This window comes from Lasioglossum baleicum, chromosome 5 (genome assembly GCF_051020765.1).
Source record: "Lasioglossum baleicum chromosome 5, iyLasBale1, whole genome shotgun sequence".
In the NCBI taxonomy this organism is placed as follows: Eukaryota; Metazoa; Arthropoda; class Insecta; order Hymenoptera; family Halictidae; genus Lasioglossum; species Lasioglossum baleicum.
The window spans coordinates 18,378,514-18,397,641 of record NC_134933.1 but is presented as its reverse complement, the minus strand read 5'-3'; the positions used below and the strand labels follow the sequence as shown (position 1 = coordinate 18,397,641).

Below are 19,128 nucleotides of genomic sequence, written 5' to 3'. Positions count from 1 at the left end.
CATATCCATATCCGATGGATATCACCAACGAGATAAAAAACAAATAAACCCAATAAACCTTATATCTCGTCTGATCTCGTCGGTGTGGATATCCTGTCTGACAGTACATGAAAATCACATGAAAATACAGACCTGTTACTTTCCGGCGGGAAATCGAACAATAGTAGAATCTGAAGTTTGCGGTTAGTGTTTTTTCAAACAATCCAATCAAGTATGTGCGACAATGTTTCGTTCAATGCTATTTGATGCTATTCGAGAACGAGACAGAACGAGATAAAGTGGTGAGCAGTGGTGAGCAGTGGATAAAGTTTTTAATTGGCACTCCTGTTCTGAGGTGCACCTGCTCTAGAATTTTAAACGCGTTTAAATTTCTGGGATTAACGTACCGCCTCGTTATCACGTATGGGTTTTATCGTTTTCTTCGTCAATTGTGTTTCATTCTTCTTTCGACATGATCGACATCGATGACAAGTTGATTAACCATGAGAAAGGTAAGATTGACTATCAGAGTAGACGGTTGACATTCAATCGGCACAATATACATTCGAAAACAATTGTCAAAATCAATTCGCCGGCAGCTCGTGTGAAAGCTCGCTGTTGTTATCATAAATATATAATATATTACTTATTAATTAGATCATATAATATGACCCAGGTACCGATACTCGTAAGTCTGCGGAAGAGATGGACAAACAACGTCAGAAAACGCTGGCATATGAATACCTCTGTCACTTGGAAGAAGCAAAAAAGTAAAATGTCTAATAATCATCATTGACAGATTAATTGCTATGTTTTTGAAAACTACTGTGTGCTACTTTTTTAGATGGATGGAAGCTTGTTTGAAGGAGACACTTCCAGCCACCACTGAGCTAGAAGAAAATTTAAGGAACGGCGTATACTTGGCGAAACTTGCTCACTTCATGGCCCCTGAAACTCTACCGGCCAATAAAATTTATGACCCTGAACAGAAACGATTCGCAGTAGCTGGTTTACAATTTCGTCACACCGACAATATTAATCATTTTTTAAAATCCTTAAAATCCATGCAATTGCCATTGGTATGTAAATGTTTCAGGATTTAAATAGCATACCCTTCTGGTGCTTAGCTATAGGTTTTTCTGACAAATAATGGGATTATTGTTTTCCACAGACTTTTCAACCGGAGACAACCGATATCTATGACAAGAAAAATATGCCACGTGTAATATATTGCATTCATGCGCTCAGCACGCATTTATTCAAATTGGGCAGGGCTCCACAAATTCAAGACCTATATGGAAAAGTCAATTTTACAGGTATACAATAGAAAGTGCATTTTAACTCTTTGCATTCGAATGGCGAGTCTGAGGCGCCACTAAAAATTGTCCATACCATTATTCAAAACAGTTTTAACATTCTTCAATTTGTCTGTATTCTATAAATTGTAAAAAGCTCAACTGTTATATATAAGAAAACAGGTTCAATTTCATGTGCACAATGTAGAAAAGATTACATAGAACAAAAATGATCTGGGTTGAAACAAATGTCTTGATTTTGGAGTTCAAATTGCTTCGAGTGCCAAGGGTTAAGGGGATAGACTCTCGTTTCCTGATAATGCAAGCACACGGGGATTTTCAATAGTCAAAAGCGATAAAAGATCATTCTAGCCCGCAATCGTCCTCAGAAGTCCTATTTTTATTATGTTCACATGGCGTAATTTGCATTATTCAGAAGCTGCTACAGCTCCATGCTGTTGAATAATGCAAATTACTTTTGAGGGCGATCGCGGCCTAGATTGATCTTTTATCTAGCGCTTTTGACTACTGAAAAACCTCATCTTTGCATTATCGAGGAATGAGAAGGTACATCCCGCACCCTTGCAATCCTAGCAACGAGTCTACCCCCTTAAAGTCAATTACACTTTAACATTGTACTATTTTACGTTTCCTAGACGAAGAGATAAATGCAGTCACTAGAGAGTTCAAGAAATATGGGATACAAATGCCATCGTTTCAAAAAATTGGGGGCCTTTTTGCAAGTAGCATGCAAATCGATTCTGCCATTCTTCACGCTGCAGTTATAGCAATCAACCAAGCAGTCACGGAAAAGGTATTTATGGTTTAGAGTCGATTTAAATTATACTTGAAGCAACTACTAACCAGTTGTTATTTTATAAGGATCATGACAAAATACTGAATACACTCCAGAATAAGGTAGTACAATTGAACAATGTTATGCCTGACTACATCAAACAATATAGCGATACTTTATTGGAAGCCAAAGAGTCGAAGACACAAACTGCTCTCAACAGAGTAAGTAAAAATCTTTGGAAATATGTTAATCATTAGTTATTCAAAATATATTGTTTCGGCAGTCTCTCAACGACAGTTACGTACCAGATGTATACGATGAACTTCTAACTCAAGCAGAAATTCAAGGACATATTAATTCCATTAATGGTAAAACATTATACATTGGATGTCAGTTGATAAGAATATTATTTTCGTTTTTATCAAGTGTATTTTCTTTTTTAGTTCAATACGCGCTAGAGAACGTCACTCGTTCTATTCCCTATAAGAACAACGAATTCTTGAATGCTTTAGTATCACCTACTTTATGTTTAAAAGTATGTTTCATGCTACTGTTTTTAGTAATCTATTCTTTTATGAAACTATTAACAAGTATCTCGTTCGTTTACGTAGAATATATCGCACGAGAATGCAGAATTGTATAAAGAACAGTTAATGCAATTACTGGAAAGCTCTGAATGGAATAATATGTATTCAGAATATCAACATCATTGGAAACAACTGCTTCAGAAAGGAATCGACAATGCAAACGAGCTCGCACTGAAATCTCGCGAACGTTAGTATACTATGATAAATCTGTACAACTTCTATATATTATATATTGCATTTTGTTCGCACAGGCAACGATGCGATGAAACATTTGAATTCGGTACTACAAAGCGGAGCGCAGACTGATTTTTCCAGTGCTCTAAGAAATGCTGATCTCGGATTATCAGACAGAATCGACGAATTCGCAATGCCACTGTATTACGAAGAAATGAAAGCGGACTGTACGGAATCTCAGGTAAAGATGCAGGATAGAAATTCGGTTGTCTGCAATGAATTGCTATTAACACAAATAATATTCTTATTAGAACGAACTGTCGTACAGCGATGTAATATTTAGTCTACGCACGTTGTCGTCGATCGCGCACGTTAGTAAGGCTGTAGATACTGAAAACCCAGATTTGGTTTATCAAGCATTATCGAATCCGGATTGCCACATCTCCGTGAGTATAATTACATCTTCTACGCGTTGCAACAGTAAAATATTTTTATTCGTATCATGCCTTAGGGATTGAATCATGAGAATAAGGTAAAATATTATAGAGCACTGGCAGCGGTTCGGTGTGAAAAGCAAATCGTTTCCCAAGAGTGCCCTTTGCTGGCGAACGCCGATATTCAAGAGTGCATTGACCTTGTTAATCAACAATGCCAGAATGACGATGATGGTGCGCTGCATTCATTTATCATGCGGATTTCTTTGCACATCCTGCCATTCGCTTATAATCGTTTCATCTTTACAGTCATTCTGGTTCTACGACAATTAAATTCGGCTGTTGCGGTAAGCGATCGAAACGGAATTTTAACTGCCTTGAAAGACACCGCTCTGAAGTTACAGAAGCCCACTTCGCCCGCCGATGCGTCCCTCTATTTGAAATTATTTAAAAAGTGTCTCGTCGAAAACCATTTCGATGGTTCCGAATTATGGCTAGAAGATGTAGAAACCATAACAGAAACTGTTGCTGCGGAGGCTGAAACTGTTCAGAATGGTGCATCTCGTTTCCAAATTCATTAATTTAGACAGTGTTTGTTTGTCGCTTTATTAACGCAATTCAATTATTTACAGCTTGTACATTTTTGTCGCAAGTCAATCTAGGTTTGCAGACAAACGATATGCTGTTCACGATCGATTGTCTTCAGACATTCGGTTTCAAAATCCCGGACGAATGCAAAGCAGAATGCTTTCACAATTTATGCGATTTAAGAAAAAGCAAGGTATATTATTCAAACAAGCATTGGATATTCAATGTAGTACAGTTTTTTATTTATTGTATATTTTAGATGGACAGTAACGAATGCTCGTTTGTACGTTTCGTGACTCCTAAAGGCAATGAATCATATTTGGACCTGCATCAATATAATTACACATGGGACTGTCCTAAAAACATGTCGGAAACATTTTACATCGATATGGAGGATATAAAGGTATTAGTTATTATATAAAGGTGTATTAGGGCTGTAACTTTTCCGAAGCTTCGAAGGATTCGAAGGAACAAAGGGAACTTCGAAGTCTTCCAAGTGCTCGAAGTTTCGAAGTCTTCGGAACGTATGAAGTTGTAACTTATGAGTTTCATACCATGTCACGATTTTTGATAAATGAAAATATTAACTTTCAGTCACCGGTAACTGACACTGAACTTTCCGTTTGGACTTTTCGTAATTAAATTAAATTTAAAAGATTGCATTCTATTAATAAATTTCGGGATCATATCACGAACGTATTTAAAAATTAATACTTTGCAAACAAAATGTTAATGAGTTTTATTAACCCTTTTAGTGCCGGAGGCCGATATATCGGCCCGCGCCTTGTAGCGCTTTAATTTCATTATGAGAGAATTAAAAAGACTTTTTCCTATTTCGTTCTTAATATACTGCTTTTTGAATCATGTAAATATTGTTTCTTGTTTGGTTTTTATGAGCATTTTCCCAAACCCTAGTAAAACCGTGAAATTCGGCCAGTTATTCTCGCATAGGCACCTCTTTTTCGCCTGGCACTAAAAGGGTTAAATTCGGTGAAATCGGATATCGCGGACTAAATGAAAAGAAAGGCAAGATAGGCTTGGCGCTTGACAAAACTCATGTATTCAGTAGGGCTGTAACTTTCCTTCGAAGGTCGAAGATTTCGGAGCTTTAAAACTACGGAACTTCGAAGTTTCTAAAATAGAAGCTTCGAAACTCTAAGCTTCGAATTCTTCGACCTTCGAAGGAAAGTTACAGCCCTAGTATGGATAAAGCTTTTCTCAGAAAAACTGAAAAATAACTAATGTACCTGCGTTTGCTTCCAGAAAATAGTAAGAACTACTACCATGAGAGAACAAGAAATGTACAAGATACATGAACAAATAACACAAATGCAAGCACTTTCACGGGGTTATTTGTTACGCAAACGAATTTCAGATAGATCTGCTCATTTTTACGAGAACGTGCATAAAATCATCGAAATACAATCGTGGTGGAGGGGTTTAATTCAGCGGAAAAGATATGCCCAAATGCTAGCAGATAAACGTAAACGAGACGCAGAAAATCCACAGAATACATACGAGAATGTTAAAACCCGGTTTGAAGATATATTGGACAGTTATAGAGAACATGTACATATATCTGTTAATTCGCAACTGATATAAAGTGAAGATATTCTCGATTTAACATTGTTTATATATTTTAGGAGGACAAGATTATGAGAATACAAGCTATGTGGCGTGGCCGAGCAGAAAGACGAGCTTTCCGTTCACTATTACACATGGACAAACCACCCTTCCCTGTTGTTCGACACTTCTCAGCGATTCTGAATTTTAACGCTGAAGATTACGATAAAGATTTGCAGCTACAAGTATAATGCAGTTTTATACGGTTTTATGTAACGACTCGATTATTTCATATTACTACAAAAATTATTTTTGCAGCACTTGACACACGAAGTAGTGAAAAGCATTAGACACAATCAGGTTTTGTCCCAGCTATTAGATAGCATGGACATAAAAATAGGTTTACTTATCCAAAATAGAATTACGTTACAGGTAACGTTGTTAAAAAAATATATAATATCAAAGTCGACAGTGGGCCATAACAGAACATAATATTTTTTTAATGAATTGTCAGGATGTTGTGGCACACGGAAAAAGCTTGGAAAGTCTCGCAACGCAGAAACATACGAACAGAGACCAAAAGAACATTCTCGTAGATGGTGTTTCGTCGCACAAAGGTCTGAAATCGTTGACAAAAGAGGGACGGAAAATGTTGGACGGATACCAAAATTTGTTTTACACTTTGCAAACTAATCCGACGTATTTATCGAAATTGCTGTTTCTCTTGCCTCAAAGCAAGTCGAACAAATTTCTCGAGAATGTGATCCTGACGTTATTCAATTTCGGCTCGAATATTAGGGAAGAATATTTATTATTGAAACTATTTAGAAGTGCTCTGCAAGAGGAGATTAGGTAACACTTCTGTTTCGCGAAAGATACAATAGAACTCGAGAGCAGAACGAATAATAATAATTGAATGTGCAGGTCCAAATTTCAAAGACCGTCCGAAGTTGTGACTGGAAACCCACTCGTCCTGAAAATGGTGGTACTCTACGCGCGACAATTAAATGGCCGAAGGGCTTTGAGGCAAATTGTAGGCCCGATTATTGAAAAAATTTTAGCTGACCGAACGTTGAGCATAGAGACAAACCCCGTGGACATTTACAAATGCTGGAGAAATCAATTAGAAATGCAAATAGGAGAGACACTGTAAGCCAAATGAATTTGCAGCACGCGTGGAATGTTATTCTGATTGTGCTTGGTTTCTTTCGCAGGAATCTTCCGTATAATGTAACGCAACAAGAAGCCTTACAATACGAAGAAGTACAGAAAAGGCTAAACAAAGGAATACAATTGCTGCAAAGTACTGTTTTAGAATTCTTATCGAAAATCACGGAATCCAGAGATCTGATACCATACGGAATGTTGTACATGGCGAGGATTTTGAACGACTCTCTAACCGAGAAATTCCCAACTGCTCCGGAGAAAGATATATTGAAAGTAGTGGGCAATCTTATTTACTATCAGTACATTAATGCGGCGATTGTGAATCCGGATGCTTTCGATATAATTACGTTACGTGTTGACCAGCAATTGTCGAACGATCAACGTAGAAATTTAGCTAGCATCGCGAAAATATTACAATTCGCAGCATCGAAAAAAGGGGTAACGTTTCGTTCGAAGACTAGAGTTCGATCGAAGAAAAAGTAAGAAAGGTATTCTGCATGAAAATTTGTTTCAGTTTGGAGAGGAAGCAACGCATTTGGTCTGCTTGAATTCGTTTATAATCGAGTGCCACGAGAAATTCAAAAGTTTCTTCCGTTATTGTTGTCAGATTGAAGATTTGGAGGAACACTTTTGCATTCACCAATACACTGATGCTACTCTAATCCACAAACCGGAAATTTATATTTCGTTAAAAGTAGGTAATTTATATTTCGAGAGATACACCGAAAGGATTCTGCAGAGATATGGCTAATTGTATGAATTATAGGAAATCTGTGATACTCACTGCCTGATGCTGGAGTATCAGGATCAGATAGGCTTGGATCCAATGGATCCCCTGCTCGATTTACTGGATGATCTAGGTCCTGCACCCACTCTACAATCTTTACTTGGCATCTGTAAGTATCACGCACTCTAATATCGTATTACGTTTAAACAACGTAACAAATGATTTGTATTTATCAGCCAATAACACAAGCGAGGCAAATTTGGCTCGATTCGGGAAAATGGAAGTGTGTCTGGTACTCACCAACAAATTCCAAGTGCCGGAAAACGAGGACAACAACTTGAACAGCCTTTTCATCAAAACCAAGGAGTTGTTGGTTTCTGTTCTCCAATTCTTGAAAGGTCAGACTTTAGTGGAAGCGTTAGAAACTTCCTGTTCGCCCGTGCAGGAAAAATTATACGACGTGAAGTGCTCCAGTATGTCGCCCACGATAAACATTATTCATAGAAGGTGAAATAAATATATAAGTAAACGGACAAAATTACCGAGCTACAAAAAAATAAGAATGCAATTCAAGTAGAAATTTTGTTCAGCTCGTCCTTGAACGATTGCAAGCACCAGCTGCGCGCGTATCTTAACAAATTAGAGCTCGGAGGATGGGTCAGCCAAGCGGATGGATACCAGAACATTATCACAGCGGTAGCCAAAGATCTTTGCAACAAAGGGAAGTATCGGACTATTCGGAACAAAGAGTTACAGACGTTGCGAGTAACTAAACAGATGCTGGAAGAAAAGTGCAAATACTATCAAGAACAGGTCGAATATTACAGTGAATATATTCAGCGGTGTTTAGAGAACTTGCACACGGGAAAAGGGTATGTATACAAGGGTTGTCTGATTGTACAGAGTGTCCTATGAACTCTGTCCACTTGAATATTTCAAGCAATACGAGAAAATGTTACGTATAGAAGTTGTAGGGTTTAAGAAACTACATAATATGGTATAAATAATATTCTTGCAAGTGAAGGCGTATAGAAGATATAGAGGTCACCTTTGTTTTCTTAAATGGAATGTCCAATTTTTTATGCTCGATTTCGATAGATATTCTGATAGGTATTCTGAGTATAAAAGTACCGAAGAGTGTATTTGTCCTAAAACTTATCGTTGCTGAGATATTTGACTGTTGTCATTCTATTACTTTCATTATGGAACGTATTCGATTTACATTTGACGTAGTGAGCATATTCTCCAATACGTTTCGTAATAAAAGTAATAGACTGAAAACAGTCAAATATCTCAGCAACGGTAAGTTTTAGGACAAATATACTTTAGTACGTTTATCAGAATACGCCAAAAAGTTGGACATTCTAATTAAAAAAACAAAGGTGACCTCTATATCTTCTGTACGCTTCCACTTGCTTGTCCACTTCGTGGGACACACTGTACATTGTCTATTCGATCATCGTCTTTACGAGAATTAGTTACAGGTCTTTACGAGCATTTAAAGCGATTCAAAAGAACAACCACGGGAAACTAAGGTCCAAGATGACGTTGAAATACTCTGCCGCGAAATTGCAACAGAAAGGTGTACTGTTGGAAGTTAACGGACTTCCACATTCGCAGTTCAAGAATGTAATCTTCGAAATTAGTCCGACGGACCACAGCGGCCTTTTCAGCGTACGTTGCAAGTTCATGGGCGTAGAAATGGAAAAGATCGACATCGACATACAAAAGTTGCTCGAGCTACAGTTCGAGGGATCGCCGATCATGGACATGTTCGGCAAAGCAAAGGTTAACGTGAACTTGTTATTATATTTATTGAATCGAAAGTATTACGGTAAAACTTGACGTGGAAAGAATCGAATTGCATTGTTTACGGTTACGAGAGAGGAAGAGTTTCTGCGCGCTGCTTGTGCAATGTTGCATTGTGATCGCCTGTTCTCTTGAACGAAACTGAACGCCAAAAATTGAAAATTCAAACCGTTTTCACATCGTCAGTATGGTAATTCTTTTTTTTTAACAAACAATCAACTTATGTAAATAATTGTACGTATAGCAATTTAATGTTCTAATACAAGTGTGTAGCTTGGTATTGTATGTAGTATTGTAATGAACTGCTAAAGTGTAACAGTGTGAGAAGATATACAATTTTATAAATTGCCAACGTTACAAAATTACGTAAAGTGTTGGAATCTGGTCCATGGTGAGTGAATTGCTTCGATTTCACGTGTGTTAGAAAAAGATACGCTTAACAATTATATGTGACGAAGTCTATGAAACAAAAACGATTTTTTAAATACAATCAAACATTTCTAAACAGAAATATATTTTTCTAATATTTATAAAAATAAGTAAATTAATGGTAGTAAATGTCACCTATTGACGAGACAATGTTTCTCTTGGTTTATTCATTTTATAACTAAATCTAATTCCAGCCGTGTATCATGCTTCACTTTTGTCGGTTGTTATTCTCTTATTACAGGGCATCATGAATAATTATATATGTAATATAATATCTTATTAGAATCTAAACATTTTGTATGTTGCACCGTCGAAAATAAGGTAAGGCATATTCTGAGAAATTCCTAATCGAGAACAATAGGATGTCCATTATTATTTATACGTCTATAATGCTATACATATATAACTTATATTAATATTATTATTATTTTTAAACAGTGGACAACCTAGTGTTCCTGTGCATTTTATAAAATCTAAAATTGAATAGTCCGAACATAAATCCGAAGGTTCTATCGTTTGCATATTTTTTCATACAATAGAGTTTTTATTATTGTAAAATATACTACAAAGGCCTGTTTAGTGGATACTGGCGAATAAGCCTGCACATTCGAAATAAAATCACATCTCGTATAAAAACACGCTTAAAAAAATTATTTACGATTCCTACGACGAAACAAGATGTTCGCTTCGAAATCAATGGATTACAATAAAAACATATTAACATAGTACTGTAATGATTAAAAAATCTTTTCAATAAAACCCGGTTAGAACGTACACGTGCGTAAGAAATTTGAAAATCCGTAAAACACAAAAGTTTATTTTATATATAAGATATAAACACTACATACATAGATAAACTGCCCGCATTTATCACGCGCGCATTGTATTATAAATATTTTTTTTACAAATCTCATGTTCTTGAAGTCTTGTTCTTTTTTTACTCAACTTTATTATACAAATCTGCCTTTACGCAATTTACGTGACAGATGCTAACATCCAGGTACTGCGTCACGAGGTATCTTGAAAGACATTTTTATAAATTTATGGCGCACAAAATGTCAGTAAATACAAAAGTTTTTTCGTTTACCTAGCCATTGTTTTTTCACTTTTCAATCGAATCAAATGTTTAGTGTTCCTAGTCGAATTAATTATGTGCAAGCAGTATAGTTCGTTAGAGCCTCCACGAAGCAGGCCATAAAGTGCATTTTTTTCATGTATTATTAATTGTGTAGTACATATATCACTGTATTATTAACTTTTATAATAAATAGCATAATAATATTAATTCTCCTTCTTGTTTTCTTCCTCTCCTGTTTCTCTTTGCTAAGTATGTGCACACATTGGAACATAACATTCGATACAGCAACACGTTCAGTAAGTGTTATCGTTTGTTCAAAATATTGACAAAATTTCTAATTAATGGTTGCGCGTCCTTCATTTGCGCTAATGTTTCTTCCATCATATTGCGCAACTTGGATAAATCAGGCATTTTATCGCAGGACTCGATGTTTAATAATTCTGTGAAGAATTGCTCCCATGTTGGTCTCTTCACGTACCTAGATTTATTTAAATAATTATCAAGTGACGCATATTCTCCTTTCTGACTGATATGAATATCCCATTATAAGTCAATTCTCGGTTCCGCGTTGTAACATAGATCGGAACAGGACATTATTTTTTCGTGGCTTCGACGTAAAAAAAGGAAAGCAGTAAACACGGACCGCGCGGACGAAGGCGCAACAAAAAATAGAGTGTCGGTGATACAATACTAGTGCAATACTGGAACTTATTTATTTTTTTACTTATTCTTAATGAGATTTTACCAATATATGTATTTGCGACATTTCTCCTATTAAAATGACACCAAACAAGATACAATTTGACCCATAGTTACGGTACAGGTGAAGCATAATTTATAATTTATCATATATTTAACATATGCTATGGAATTTTTTTAAACGACTCATTTTAATCAGAGAAATGTGACAAATATCTTGAGAAAGGTTGTATAAGAAGAAAGTTGAAAATAAAAAAGTTAGAATCGCATTGGCATTTAAAACAATACAATAAGTTTTGAATGTTTGCCGACCGTCGCGGTCGCTGTTTTTCTTTCTTTTTCACTCGCTATTCTCTTCTATGTCCTAATGTTACTCTATACCGTTAATTAAACCATTAAATACAATTGAAATTATATCGTGGTTAGTGTAATTTTAATCAGAAAAATGCCAAAAATAAGTTGGTGAAAGTCCCATAAAAAATAATGAAAAATTAAGAAGTTCTATAATTGGATTAGTAGTGGTTTACACCGATATACCCGATCCGGTATCGGATTACGCGGCATGTTAACACTGCTCGGCGACCGAGGCAGCTCGAGCTTCTAGGCCCCTCGCCGGGTATGCCCCCCAGTGAAATGGGTAGACGAAGTGACACAGAGCGGTCTCGTCCGCCGGACTTAGAATGGGACATTACTGTAATATCTGTGGTTGTAAAGAAGAATGCCGCATGTCACATACTTTTTCACTTTCGAGATATTGCCATTTAAAGTTTCGATCGCTAATTCTTTGACATAGGGCATCGGTTAAATTACATTGTGTTTTTTAGCCTTTCCAATTTGTTTTCATGACTTTTTTCTGGTAGAAACGTAAATCCTATACTCTGAAGCTCGATTAATGCATAAACTCGAATTTTTTGAAATTGTGAGACATGCGGCATGTTTTTCTTTAGAGCCACAGACATGATTTCCGTCAACTTTTAATACCTGGGCATTTTCGAGGTAATAAACCAACGACCAGTGATGTTCGAGACTCTCATATAGTTACCAAATAGCAAACAATGACTCGTTGCGGCTAAACAATACAAATCCGTCTGATAAGTCCATGGTCTGCCTGTCTGCATTTCAATGCACGTGAATTCCTCTGTTTTTATAACTTGAGTGAACGTCATCTTCTCTGGTAACAGACTCATATCTATACTACACCCAAAATCGATCAGCTGTATCGTTGGTCTTACATCTTCTGTAGGCCTACGAATCAACATATTTTACAAAATTTCTATAATCCAATCGTATAATCGTATTATCGTGTTACGTCGGTGATAATACTGTGCTCGGAAAATACGTACAAACGCATCAACAGAAAATTGTCTGGCTTAATGTCCCCGTGTATTATTTGGCATTTGTGCAAGTACTCCACAATTTGCAGTATTTCGATCGTGAAGAATATAGCTAAAGGCTCCGTTAACGGTTTACCCGTGGCGAGTTTTATTTGATTCGCTACAGCTAATAGCGTCCCAAATTTCGAGAACTCTGAGACCAGCACACTGCCATTGTTCGCAACGTACGCCATCGAAACGTCCATAAATCCACGTAGCTGGAAATAAAGAAAATGCATTATCGGTACCGTTAAGAACAGCTATCGCTATATAAAGATTAATATCAGCGTCGAATTAATTAGCCGCTCGAGATCATTTACTCAATCGACTACCCATTCGTTAAAGACGGGTGGATTTCGAATATCTCGAGTGACCATTTGATTTTACGTCGATTACAATAAATTAATGTTGTACAATACCACGTGAGGATTGGTGAGGCGAGCTTTTATTTCTCTAGTGATATAAAATTCCCAAACCCAGGCAGGCTTTTGAGTTTTCAGAGCAACCGTTTGACCTGTTTGATGATTTACTGCTTTAAATACTGTACCATACATTCCCTTTCCAAGGCACTTTCCCAAATCGTACGTTTCATTACCTGAACACGTTGAACACGCAAATTAGTCGGATAGATGTTCAATGATGATTAGACTGCGGATTTTATGCTAGTAAATTTCTGTGGAACTCTTATTTCTCTATGAACAGTTTCAATTTGAAGAAGCACAGAAGTACCTAACGATCTAGCAACAATCAACTCTGACAAACAGCTATCAAATTAAAAAGTAGGATTTCATTTCTATAAGAAATTTACATGCGGACACTGCTGTCAATTAATTTTAAGTTGCACCACGTTGCTAATAACCTCAGCTGTTAAAGCAATGTTAAAAAAAAGAAGAGAACATTAAATTTGCATAATGATCCGCAGTCTGATAATCCTGTTGAATAGAATAGTACTGACCGAGCATGACCACAGAGGAAGGCACAAGCTTATTTAAATTAGTATCTAATCTCACATATCCTTCTGCGTGATGCGGGTGAGGGAATTTAATTTTCTTTAAAAGTCCGGCTATCAAACTTTTGTCGAATGGATTTAGATCTCCCGATGGGAACTGAAAGGTTTCCTCCTCCGCTTGTTCCATAGGTTCGTGATGCTCTTCGCATTCCATTGTGTCAGGCTTCTCTTGTTCCTCTACTTCGTTCAGTTTGAAGTTGATCGACTTTCGTAGATCGCAATTCTTCTTGATCTCGGAAGTAATTTGATCGACATTGCGTTGCACTGTACGCGGGCTTTGGGCGTGTACAGCTTGTATTTGGGCTTGAAGCGTTTGTTCGTAGGGCTGATTCGCAGGCAGCGTGATGTCTTTACCTTCATCGCTTTCACCTAATCGAAAAAAGACACCTATACTTCAGTATTATAACGAGTAGCAGAATTTTGAACATAGTTGATTAACCCAAGAAGGACTAAGGGAGGGACTCGAGAGAGAAAAAGAGAGAGGGAGCTACCTTGTTCTTTGATAGGAGCCAAATCTTCTTTGGTGAAAGTGAAACCCGATGCAGCAGTTCTTGTGTGGCCACTGCTACTGGAACTACTCGAGATATATTCCCTAGTAGACTCTAATATAACACTTAATTTTTCTTCACCTTCTACGTTTCGTACCTCTGAAGCTCTACAAAAGTTCAAGTTGTTACAAATATGAATAATTGTACGGCACGCTGAACTTATATCAGAAAGAAATGAAACGTGTTACGTACGGTTGAGATGCTGAACACTGGTTCGCATATTGCGATGTTCCTTCGGCTGGTTTGTAGGATTGTCTAAAATGATTAGTCATAGGTGTAGAGCTAGTCAATTGCGTATTAAATGCTTCGGTGTAACATGTATCATTGTTGCCCGACAGTGGAGTAATACCGAGGCTTTCATCAATGTATAAATTATTTTCGTCAACGGGCTTGGATGTCATATTTTCTTCGATCGGTCCGTTATAATCAACAACGATAGCGTTCTCTTTGTCTTCGGCACCTTCGAGATACTTTATGTCTCGACGATTCATGCCAGGGGACTTTATGTAGGGTAACTCGGGAGGCATTCTGTATGGTTTGCTGGTTTCGATATCCGGTTCGTTGTACGGAGAGTAGTGGAGTTGTTTCGGAGGTTCCACGTTGTGTTGCAGCAATGAGGATTCCAGCTGTGGTGGATATTGTTGGTATGGTATGTCGTTTGGTGTCATGCTACCGTAAACAGCGTGTTGCATATGTTGCATATGTGGATGCGACTGATGATGAAGATGTTGATTAGGCGATGGTTGATGTTGCTGCGGGTGGTGAGGTTGATGGTGCTGGATCTGGCTGTGACTTTGCAAGTGTGACGGATGGGAAGGAGACTGATGGTGCACCATTACGTGGGCAGCTTGCTGGTGCGTTTGTATCAATTGTTGATGGTGTTGCGAATGATGCGGTCGGGAATGGGATTGCTGTACTTGCTGTTGTTGCTCATGGTGTTGCTGCAAATCGTTCATTTGAAAAATTATTATAGAAAATCTATTTCCTTTTTAATACAATTACAGGGTGACAAGAAATAACGGAGTTAATCATTTCTTATTATAATTCTGTTATTTCTTGTCACCCTGTATTACTTATTTAATATAAATATTAGGTCAGTGCAGAAGTTCATGCCCGATTTCGTCACGAACTTCAGCACCGACATTTCTTGCGTTATACCTGCATCTGATACTGGTACGTATTGTGTAATCCAGGACTGTAAGGAGTCTGATGTTCTGGAGCAGTATAAGACTGGTGGGGCGAATAGTTTTGGTGATTCTCCTGATCGTTGTACGGCTGTATGTTGTATCCTGAATGGTGCTTACTATTAGACATTGCATGCTGAGTCATGGAACTATCCAAATGTATATCGAAACACATTTTCAAAACTTTCGAGTCTGGAATCCTAAGCGGCACAGGATTACGAAAATTGGCTCCTGTGTCTGGCGAACGCCACAAGTCCTGCACGACCGACATCGCTTCTTTCGTGTTGACTGTAATACTTTGTCCGAGCAGGTGTTCTTCGGATTCGGCACTCAAGGATGATGTGTGATGCGGATGCATGAAATTAGAAGCTTGCAGTTTACGTTGCGAATTTAGTTCCGCTTCCATCCTCTGTGCTTCGGCTCTCTCCACCTCGATTCGTTCGGCTTCCAGTCTTTCTAGTTCTCTTTGTTCTGCCTCGCGCCTTTGGTTCTCCAACGCTTGATTCTCCGCTTCATATTGTTGTCTCTGAAGCCTCTCCTGCTCGGCCTGAAGCCTCTGTCTATCTATTTCGAACTGCTCGGCTTCCCTCTGTTGCTGTTGCAACTTTTTCTGTCTCTCCGATAATTCTTCTTGTTGCTTGTACTCTTGTCTCTGTCGCATCATTTCTTGCAAGGATAAATTGTGCTTCTGTTGTTCAGCTTCGAAACTGTTATGATGCACATGCTGCTCGGCTTCGTAGCTTTTGTGGTGGACCTGCGGATCAGCCACCCTTAAATCTTGAGTTTCATGACTTTTTTCTAAAGCTTGTGCTCTGAAATGAATTCGTGTTTATTACAAGCGAATAATATTCACCCATCGAATCGTTATCAGCGGAAATAACTGTTACCTCTGCAAATATCGTTGGACCCTAATTTCCTCCATACTCGTATCCATATTATTTGCGTAGACTAAATCTTTTGGATAATGCGGTCTTAATATAATATTTGGATTCGGAGCATCGGGTACAAATACAGGCACTGTTAAATGTTCGGCATATTTGCTGCCATCAAAAAAATACGTATGGTTCGGGAATAATCTTAATTTGCTTCCGTTAAAGTCATCCGGTTGATCCTCGTGAACTGTTGTTTAAATAACAATGAGTAAAATCGCTATTCTTGTACGTATATATTAATACTAATTTTCATATAAGTAGAATTGCACCTTTGAAAGCTGACTTGGTAATCGATGTAATCAATGGACATCGTTTGTGTCCGTTCCCGTTCCATGGACCAGGTTTAATAGTGTTTTCTTTATGAACTGTGTCCTCTACCGGAACATGGTCGAGTATGGAACTCTTCAGGTCGCCAGGGACATTGTCCTATTAAAGATAGTTCCATGTAAACATTTTATGCATTTATGACAAAAACGCGAGTAGGTGCAAATTAAAACTGTGGGCACGTTAAAAGAATTTAAGAGCGTGGATGCATTAGCTTCAGCTTATTAAAATGAACGAAGGAAGATAGAGATTTTTATTTGGTTTTCATTTTCCTACAACTGATGCCAACGATTTTTATTTCGCATAAAAATCCACAGTCCAGTGGATTATCATTGTTAATTTTTATACCTCGTATATATGTATCCTCGCATTCACATTATGCATTCCTGACGAAATTTGCGGAACGGTGCCTGGACAGTGTTCACGCACTCGATGCCCGATACGCACGCTACTAACTTTCCTCCCAGCTTTTATCGCTCGTAAAGAACTGAAAGCCTGACGTTGTTCAAGCAGCGATCTCTCGTTACGATCGTCATTGTGTCCCAAGGTTTTCCGTGCGACGGCTAGCTGAAAATTCCTGAAGACAGAGAGCAACGAATTCAATAAGGTTGTTACAGAGTAAAAATCTTCTTTAAAGTATAAAATCGCCTATGATTTATACTTGTGAGCATAATCCAATTCTTCTAGAGGTTCTGCTTTGGCATTCAAGCCCATTAAGTAAACTTTGTCCGCGCGTTTATAGTCTTCTATTTGTTCCAAATCGAAAGCCCATGCTCTATACATGTCTGCGATCATAGTCCCGATTCCATTGTTGTATAAAAGTTGATACAATTCTAATGGATTCTTTTGCATGTTGATCTGCGAACAGAATTTTTATTTAGTTCTCGTTTTCATTGTGAGAGAATGTTTTCAAAAGTGCCTCACATAATTGATCCAAAGACGTATATATCTACGATCCTGATGATACTTGGTCTCTTTTTCGAATATGGCTAAGCATTGTTGCAAAAGTTTACCAATGTGAGACTCGTGTCCACTTTTCGGATAACTTTGCTCCACCCACAGTATGTATTCATACCAATTTTCTAACGGATCATCACCTTCGTAATTTTTAATCGCAGCTTCGTACATTCTATAAAATGTAGATACAGGGAAATTAATACTCGTTTAGGAATTGTATAGTCAATGTTAACTCTTGTTTCACATACTGCTTTTCCTGTGAAAGCAACTGCTGAGCATCTACATCCTCCTGTGCTCTCAGCGCAGTACCTAATTGTGTAGCATTTCGACCATAACGCAATGGTTGAATGTTTTCCTTGGAACGAGCTATGGCTGTCGCAGGATCCATTCTTAACACTATATATTCTTAACGAAACTATTTTATACTCTGTAAGGAAGAGAACTCATTATTCGAAAAAATATTGAAAAGTCAAAATAGTGAATCGAACTAAAACTGAAATTCTATGCTATAAAATTTAAAGAAAAAAAAGCAATGAGAAGTAAAACTATATATAAACTTTTTAATATTTTATATAATAGATTACGAATATTATAAATGATTAAAAATGTTTAACAGTACGTGTGCATTTTTTAGGACGTTACCTGTCAGACTTATATTTTTCTTGAAAGTGTTTAAACCATTTTACAAACGTAAACGAGAAGACGATGACATATACAAGCTAGAATATATAAAGAGTTTCTTTCGAACACTGTCGTAAGAACGATACAAATCGAGAATGGTAAAACTGAGAAGGTAGCATGTGAAGTGATCGTATAAATCAAAGGAAAGTATATGCTGAATCGATCATGTGGAAGAAGTTTTTCATTGGCATATTCAACGTGCATTTAAAACGAAGCCGCATTTAGTCTTGGGGCGAGTCGATGCCTAATGATGCATCGGGCCCAATATAATGCAAACAATTGTGCGATTCATTAAACAGCAGAGCGAAGCGTAAGTTCTGTTTTCATGCGAAAACGCTTACCTTTCGCACGTATCAAAACTTTGCATAATACTCTTTGAATAACGGCGGACCTTCGAATTAGAGCAGATCTAGTCTGGATAACTCCAATAAGGACGCTATCGGTCTAGGTTACGTTAGTCTTCCATTTAACGGCTACAGGCCACCAACGGTTTTTCCACTGTCTTCTGCTATGCTGTGTGGCTGTGTGTCTCAAGTGTTGCAAGAGTTACGTTTCGTTGACCACGAATTTTAATTCGATCAGCTCTGTACACGAGAGAATCGAGAACCGATGCTACGGCAACTTCAAGTAACTTAATATAGTTTTCATGAGAAACTCTAGTGAAAATTACCAACGGAATCAGGTCAGAATCCCCAGGATCACGAAGGTACTTCTGGGTACTTCAAGGTACTTTTACATCAGAGAGGATATTTACAGATATTTACATCAGTCTGATTGGTCTACTACTATACCTCG

General features: G+C 37.6%; 2 protein-coding genes across 3 annotated transcripts; one reads left to right on the top strand and one right to left on the bottom strand.

Annotated features, from left to right (window-relative positions):
- The first annotated feature begins 43 nt into the window (after positions 1–43).
- On the top strand, positions 44–9,334 carry LOC143209015 (ras GTPase-activating-like protein IQGAP1). Its single transcript, XM_076424121.1, has 26 exons — positions 44–491; positions 656–749; positions 824–1,058; positions 1,151–1,295; positions 1,931–2,088; positions 2,157–2,291; positions 2,354–2,438; positions 2,514–2,605; positions 2,682–2,844; positions 2,909–3,072; positions 3,143–3,277; positions 3,343–3,499; positions 3,575–3,820; positions 3,898–4,046; positions 4,113–4,256; positions 5,117–5,422; positions 5,497–5,661; positions 5,735–5,848; positions 5,931–6,268; positions 6,341–6,565; positions 6,631–7,021; positions 7,098–7,277; positions 7,350–7,479; positions 7,547–7,817; positions 7,901–8,182; positions 8,795–9,334. The coding sequence occupies exons 1-26, from the start codon at positions 452–454 to the stop codon at positions 9,153–9,155; spliced, it is 4,905 nt and encodes a 1,634-aa protein (XP_076280236.1). The 5' UTR covers positions 44–451; the 3' UTR covers positions 9,156–9,334.
- On the bottom strand, positions 9,106–18,977 carry LOC143209017 (uncharacterized). 2 transcript variants are annotated; one of them, XM_076424125.1, is made up of 16 exons: positions 18,675–18,977; positions 18,295–18,371; positions 17,901–18,079; positions 17,620–17,824; positions 17,357–17,553; positions 17,044–17,272; positions 16,641–16,797; positions 16,327–16,558; positions 15,414–16,251; positions 14,448–15,196; positions 14,199–14,362; positions 13,654–14,076; positions 13,118–13,293; positions 12,669–12,916; positions 12,307–12,570; positions 9,106–11,104 (listed from the first exon to the last, which is right to left on the bottom strand). In XM_076424125.1, the coding sequence occupies exons 3-16, from the start codon at positions 18,038–18,040 to the stop codon at positions 10,930–10,932; spliced, it is 4,197 nt and encodes a 1,398-aa protein (XP_076280240.1). In that variant the 5' UTR covers positions 18,041–18,079; positions 18,295–18,371; positions 18,675–18,977; the 3' UTR covers positions 9,106–10,929. The 2 variants fall into 2 exon arrangements, with proteins under 2 accessions (XP_076280240.1, XP_076280239.1); XM_076424124.1 differs by lacking the exon at positions 18,295–18,371.
- Between the last annotated feature and the right edge of the window lie 151 nt (positions 18,978–19,128).